The 7,882-nt window shown below is 39.4% G+C and overlaps 1 protein-coding gene across 1 annotated transcript in view; it reads right to left on the reverse strand.

The window, feature by feature from the left end:
• The window catches only part of zdhhc13 (zinc finger DHHC-type palmitoyltransferase 13), a 23,625-nt gene extending 19,613 nt beyond the window's left edge, over window positions 1-4,012 (reverse strand). The window contains exons 1-2 of the mRNA XM_037697705.1: window positions 3,932-4,012; window positions 1,813-2,033 (exon numbers count right to left, since the gene is read on the reverse strand). Coding sequence (XP_037553633.1) covers window positions 1,813-2,033; window positions 3,932-3,955 — 245 coding nt within the window. The 5' untranslated portion in view covers window positions 3,956-4,012. The remainder of the gene's footprint in view (window positions 1-1,812; window positions 2,034-3,931) is intronic.
• Window positions 4,013-7,882: the final 3,870 nt, after the last annotated feature.

Genomic DNA, 7,882 nt, shown 5'->3' on the forward strand with positions numbered 1-7,882 from the left:
ACTCTGCTAACAGTACCACTAACAGTACCATGCTGCTAACAGTACCATGCTGCTAACAGTACCATGTTGCTAACAGTACCACTAACAGTACCACTCTGCTAACAGTACCACTCTGCTAACAGTACTGCTAACAGAACCACTCTACTAACAGGACCATGCTGCTATAGATGTATTTCTTTTTAACTTTTGCTGCATGCTTTTTTTTTTTTTTTTTTTGGTGGTGAGTTGAGACGGTTCTTCTCATCCTGAGCATTTCATTGCATTGTTGACCTTGTGTTAACCTGCATATGACAAATAAACAAACTAAACTAAACTACATGCTATGCCCACTTCTGTCTCATTTATAAGCTACTTCGTCTAAACAGTGTTCATTTGTAAGTCTGTTTCAGCTGCTCTGCAGTCATGGAGACACCCGGCAGCATTACACATCACACAATGTCAAATACCAATAAAACTCATTTACAAATATGGTTATAATATAACAGTCAATAAAAAGCAGGTGCAAAAGGCCAGAACAATAGAGATTAACACCATCTGTAAATAGCTAAGAAAGTATTTGAGGGGCCTGGTGCCTGGTTTTACACATGTGCATTAGTAGCTGATGCTCTTCCTCTCAGCACGGAGCTACAGAGGCTCAGGCTCACGTGACCGACATGTTTAAACTGCTGCCGCACAAACAGTTTCAGGTGGTGGAGACATTTAGTGACAACTTCAGACAAAGGCACAAGACAGCTTTCAAATCTTGTGATAGCTTAATTTGGTGACAACATTACACAATCTGAAATATGAAAAAATAAACAATAAATTATTCAAAATGAGTTTTTTCTTTAACATTTTTTTAGCAAACTGCACAGAAACTTGAAAACAGTTTAAATCTCATCCTCACTAAAGATACAAATCAACAGATTGCAGCTGCAGGCTAAAACAGGGTTCCCAGCATTTAATGAAATTGTGTTTTCCTGAGTTTTCCCTAATAAATCCTGAAATTCCAAGAGATATTTCACAAAATGGACAGAAGTAGAGAAGTTATTATGGCATGTCAACCATTCCTAATAATTCATTATATTACCCTGATTCATGCTCAATAATCCAGGTAGGAAAATCTAAAAAAGTTAAATCTGGTCCTCTGGACATTCAAAAAACAAAACAAAGCAAAACAACAACAAAAATGTAGAAACGTTTCGTCTTTCATCCGAGAGACTTCTTCAGTACATTTTTGTCATTTTTGCTGTGTTTTGTTTTTTGAATGTCCAGAGGACCAGATTTAACTTTTTTAGATTAAACTCATTATATTGTTTAACAACAGATGGTACAAAGCCACCACAGCCAGTCAGTAATGGTCATGCACTGTGTACACTGTAGAAGCAGAACACTGATTCAGTGATACCAGAATACTAGTATTAATACATGTACACAGCCAAATCTCAGAAAGATCATCTTTTAATCAGCAGATCAGTGTTCAAATTCCAGTTTTCTCTAATGTTTTTAATGTTTTTCTCAAATTCCCAGATTTTCCTTGTTTGGAAAATGTTTAAATCATTTTCCAGCTTTCCCCTGATAACGCAGAGACACTGGGAACCCTGTAAAATTACAACTAATTAACATAAAGCAATCTATACTCTGTTCAAGCAACACAAACAGCCCCCCGACTGCGACTCCAGCTTGCAGTACCGAACTAACACTCGACAGAAGTCAGGCCACACTTTGGGGACACGTTTGTGTCATTTTCAGTCCAAATGTCAACTAGAAAATATTTGAATGAAGTCAAAGAACAGCAACTAGAAAAGTTAATGTGCACATCCAGCAACTTACTGTGTTGCTTTCACAATGTCCAAGCTGCTGCTGTCGTCCATGTGGGACCGTTTCTTTGGCTGCTGACTGATGTCCATCGTCTGGTCTGTGTTTTTACCCAGCTGTCCGTAAGCGGGCATGTACAGGTTTGTCATCCCACCAAAGGCTGCCACTCTTGGCCCGTGACCGTGAGAGTGGCCCGTGTGTCCGTGGTGACAGTTGTCATGCATGTGGCCGTGGCCCTGCACCACAAACATTAAAAGACCAATTCAATCCAAGATGCGCAACATAATAATGACACAGATTGAAAAATCACAAGCTTGTCAATCATCCATGGACCCTTTAAAAAGGTATTTAACACTAAACTATTAAAGGAAAGTTATGAGCAGCTATCTACAACAAATTAAGTTCCTACAAAACTTGGGTAATACGAAAAGGATTATTAATCCACATTTTCTAAAGGGAGACAGTAGATTTCTGCTATAACATTAAACAATTACAGGATCTTTTGTAGAATCGTTTTATTTTCTCACACAATCATGTTCTTGAAATCATATTCTCCTGGTGAGCCGGCTGCTTTCTGGATGATTAAATGTAAACTGGACCACTTAGCCTTCAGCACAAAAAGCTGTAAAAAGTGACTCACTGTGTACAGGTTGTAAAGTTTAGCAATATGTAAATAAAATGTAAGATAACCTAAAGTTAGTCACCTGTCAGAGATTTGGTCAGACCAGTCCTACTGTAACAGATAAGGCTTTTAAAAAGGTGGGGGTTCAGGCCAATCCTGTAGGGTGGCTTCTATTTCTGCCTGACTGAAAGTGCATGAACCTCCTGAGACCCTGCGTCCACATATGGGACGTTACATTTTGGCTTTGCTGTACCTTATATTCACTCTGTTCAGCAGTGTTTTATACTTTGTTAAGCCATGTTAATGTTGTTGTGTTATGCTGTAAAATAAGCCCATTGTCCCCATCTGAGGATTTTTTTTTTTTTTTACAAAAGTATGTCATAATCGTGTAACAAGATACAATTTCCTGTTCTAAGAGGAAGCTTTATTTATACACAAATCAGGCCCATCTATTCACAAACATCTAGGAAATATGAAAAATGCATCGCAAACCAGAGCTCGGGTCTCAGGAAGTTAAAACACTAGAATAACACACATGTTGCTGTATTTTAATCAACCACTTAATAAAAAAGAAACAAAATTCCTCTATCATTTATACTAATAAATTAATTATTAGATACATTTTGTTGCATATAAAATAATAATACTGTTTTGTGTCAGACTAAAATGCCAAAAGAACAAATTTTCTCCATAAATAATGTTTAAAAACTTAAAAGATTCTTGTTCTGGACAGTTAGTCAAAAAGTAGACAAACATATTATGATTAAATAGAATTGAGGCAATTGAAATAAAGCATTATAAGAATTAAAGTGCTATGAAAATTGTATTAAGGCGCTTTGTAATTACAGCACAATTTGTTACACAGTCTGGATTTTAAACACTGAACAGAAAACAGATGTTCTTGTTAAGACTTTAATGAGTTCATTCTAAGGTAAATGGATTATGCCCAACACCAGAGAGTCGAAATCACTAAACATGTTTCATCCGATGTTTGTGATGAAGCTTCCCGACATGTGGAAAAGATTCAACGCTGTCTGGATGTAATGTGTGAACATTAAAAAGAGCTCAACAGATGCCTTCTGTTGACGATGATTCCACGGGCAGTGAATAAACATCTGTCCGTCCATCTTCACCCAGAGAAATTAAGTTCTCTGATGGTTTAAAAACAAGGAAATGAGCTCAACGTTCCCGCTGAGGCTTCATTAGCCAGCTAGCTAGTTGTGATTAGCGACAGGTGACTAATTAAAAGGTTACCTGGACCAAATGATGCTAAAAGACGAATTGAACGCCGTTTCTTTTCTAATCTGAATCAATCCGCACAGATTATTAATATTCCGCGTCACACAGCCACTGAACCCGGTTAAAACCGAACAGCAGTTTAGCTCGTTCAAGCTAGCAAAACGCTAACCTAACGCAAACAGAGCCACATACGTGAGTCAAGTGTCGCAGCCTACAACCACACACTTACAGCAGTGATTTACAAAAGCTGCTAATGAAGGTAGCTCCACTTACGTTACCGTCATCACTCCAATCCATCTCGATGTGCAGCAACGAAGCGAAAGTTTCAGCAGCTGGACGCCATGCTCAACTTCCGCTGCCGGCCTTTCAAAGTAAAAGCTCTGAATTCCTGCTGCAGCCAGAAATCCTGAAAAACAAATTTCTGACTGAACACACTAGTTGTGGAGAATTATTTATTTGTGTCATTGGTTGATGATGATGTCCTAACAGAGGCTGTGAAGAAAATAACTGTTTTGAATGCAGACTTGTAGAAAAATCTCAGTATATCGATGTAAACTGGACTCTTCTTCTGGAACACAAAACACAATTGAACTGGCTTGAGGAAGTAAATAAACTCGTATTTCCTTGAAATTAGTAAAGCATTTTCAGTTTTTATTTTATTTTGTTTTATTTTATTTTATGCACGCAAGTTCAACTGCATCATCTAAACATTTTCTTGACATTAAGCATTTCAGACAATCAGACATACAATAGAACAAGACAGAGTACCAATATCACTAAAACACATTACTCAAGTCTTAGAGTGGATGTTTAGTTACTTAACTCATTAGATTACTAGAAATTATACCAAACATTAAAGAAAAGTATCCTGATGCATGCTCAATAATCCAGGTAGAGAAATCTAAAAAAGTTCAATCTGGTCCTCTGGACATTCAAAAAAACAAAACAAAGCAAATCAACAAAAAAATGTAGAAACGTTTCGTCTCTCATCCAAGAGACTTCCTCAGTCTGAGGAGCTGTTTTCAGCTCAGTCTCTTAAATAGCACCTTCTCAGAGTGGATCAACCAGTTTTGCTGCTGACAACCAAAACCAGCTGATCACATGGTCAAGAAGGATCATCAGCCTAACAATGGATCATTAGCACACTGATGGCTGTTTACTATTCACAGAGGGCTGAGTGATACTAGCAATCACAGCATTGTAAGAGGGGGACAGTTGAACCCGGAGGCCTCCACCCCTGTTTAACGATGGACGATTTCTTTTCACAAAGATGGCCTCCTTTACTCCTCTCTCAAACCATCGTTCCTCTCTATCCAGGATGTGCACATCCTCATCCCTGAACGAGTGACCACTGGCCTGGAGATGAGTGTAGACCGCAGAGTCCTGGCCAGATGATGTTGCTCTTCTGTGCTGGGCCATCCTTTTGGCCAGTGGCTGTTTTGTTTCCCCGATGTAAGACTGATCACCCTCCTGACACTGAACAGCATACACAATATTACTCTGTTTGTGCCGGGGGACTGGATCTTTGGGATGAACCAGTCTTTGCCGTAATGTGTTTTGGGGTTTAAAAGCCACTGGGACGTTATGTTTAGAAAATAAACGTCTCAGTTTCTCTGATACCCCCTCAACATACGGAATGACCACTGGTCTGGGTCTGGGTTCCTCCTTTTCACCTGTTGGCTGACTGGAGTCCTGTTTGGGTTTCTTCTCTGCTTTCAGGAAGGCCCAGTTAGGATATCCACATTGCTCTAGAGCCTGTCTTGCGTGGGATTTCTCCTTCTGCCTGGCTCCTGAGCTAGTGGGGACGCTGTCTGCTCTGTGATACAGAGTCCTGGTGACTCCTAACTTGTGCTCCAAAGGGTGATGGGAGTCAAACTGCAAATACTGGTCTGTGTGGGTGGGTTTGCGGTACACCTCGGTTTGCAAATGTCCTCTATCAGAGACTGAGACCTCACAGTCCAAGAAAGCCAACCTGTCATTTTTTACATCTTCTCGTGTGAACTTGATATATTTATCCACAGAGTTGATGTGGTCAGTAAAATGTTGGACTTCCTGAGATTTGATTTTAACCCAGGTGTCGTCAACATACCTGAACCAATGACTTGGTGGTGTCCCTGAAAAGGACGTCAAGGCTCTCTTTTCTACCTCCTCCATGTACAGGTTGGCAACAATAGGAGAAACTGGAGACCCCATAGCACACCCATGTTTCTGCCTATAATATTGCTCCCCATATGTGAAGTAGGTTGACTGCAGGCACAGTTTCAAGAGTTGACACAGTTGTTCTGTGGAAAGTGTGGTCCTGCTGCTCAGAGTGGTGTCTGATTTTAATTTTAAACTGACCACCTCTACTGCATCATCAACAAGAATGCACGTAAAGAGTGATGTGACATCAAAAGAGACCATTGTTTCATCAGTCTCCATGATGACATCCCTCACCTTATCCACAAAGTCCATGGTGTTCTGTATGTGGTGTTCTGAGCTGCCAACTAAAGGGATGAGTACAGACACCAGATATTTGGATATTTGCTTTGTTTTTTTGAATGTCCAGAGGACCAGATTTAACTTTTTTAGATTAAAGAAAAGTGCTTAGTTTCATATCAGTGGTCTGAACAGTTTCATACTGAACTTTAATTGTTGTTGATGGCAACATTATTATCCATCCATTATCTTTACCCCCTTCTTCCATTTTGGGTCACGGGGGTCGCCGATGCCCATGTCTGGCAATCACTGTGTGAGGGGCGGGGTACACCCTGGACAGGTCTCTAGTCCATCACAGGGACTGTTGGATTTCATATTTTTATACCTTTTTATATTTCCTATCAAGCATTCAAATGTCATGTTATACAAAGTGTGTGTGTGTCTTTCTTCCAGGGTTGAACTATATTTATAGAAAATGTTTGCTAATTCTAACTAGTTGACCTTTAAGTATAATCTCATATTAGCTAAGGATAATTTTACAAGTTCACATTTGATATATTACAATCAAATCATGCCAGATAGCAGACTGATTAACATAAATAAAGCAAGTAAGAACACGCAAACATGAGTTAGATAATAATTAAGTTATTAATTATTCCTAGAAATAAACAACTTTATCTCAAATCATTTGGTATCACTAAGGTATAATCACGTTAAACAAACAGAGTGTTAACAGTTTAAACGCAGACAAGGAAACTAAGATGTATCTGCCTTAAAGCAGAGAATCACCAGGCCTTCAACAGACATTGATTAACACATACCCAAGAGGTAGGTAATAATTAATAGTTATTAATGACACAAATCATTTTGTATCTCTAAAGTATAATAGCAAGTTAAACTTTAAACAAAGAACCGATTTCAGTGAGCCAAAACTTCTTATCTGAAATGTAGACATTAACGTCCTTGAGGGGGCGGGCTAAAGTCGTAACCATAGCAACAGAAGCTAAACCAATCAGAAAGCTAGCCTTCTCAAACTGTGATAAAAGGCCGGAAATGACACACGCCCACCGAGCATTTCCGGGAGGCGCACACCGAGACGGTTCGTTCTTTAAGGCTCCAGATATATGCATATATCTTATTAATGTAATTGTTTGTCTCTGAATATCTGTAACCCCTGTTTGTCAAATAAATCTTTTATACCGAGGGCGATGTCTCAGCTGTTTTGAACACGACGTTGTATTGTGAAATTCTTTATCAAAAGGGCTCGTGAAACGGTCGGCACATATTCAGACAAATGGAAAAAATGAAAGACAGAAGCTGTTACTGCTAGGATAAATTAGTGTCCTTTATTATCCTGCCACAGAGAACAGCCAAGCAAAAAACATGTACACTCTTAACACACAGATTGATATGAAATAACTTCTCACCGTGACACTGGCCGGGAAGTCGTTTTCGACCCAGGTAAAGGAGAATCACATCAAAATGGCATATGGCATCAGCGCGTGCTGATCCACACCGGACTTCCAACTCTCTGTTGTCTGATACATTTCTTATAAAGGCTTCCCTGATCGCGTGAGAGCAGATCAAAGCAAGTTTGATGGTTACCAGAACAACGGATCTAATTAAACCATCATCAAAAGCGATGGCTCATCCTTCCAGTAAGGAGCGCCTGTGACCGTAAAAGCGGGCCAAAGCTTCCAGGTCAAGAGCACTCCTAATGCTTATTAAAGCATTCCTAAAGAGCACTCCTCGTCCCTTCTGCAAACCATCAAAGAGTGTCTAAATATTATAAGCAACACACACACA

This window comes from Nematolebias whitei, chromosome 2 (genome assembly GCF_014905685.2).
Source record: "Nematolebias whitei isolate Nwh7 chromosome 2, NemWhi1, whole genome shotgun sequence".
Lineage (NCBI taxonomy): Eukaryota > Metazoa > Chordata > Actinopteri > Cyprinodontiformes > Rivulidae > Nematolebias > Nematolebias whitei.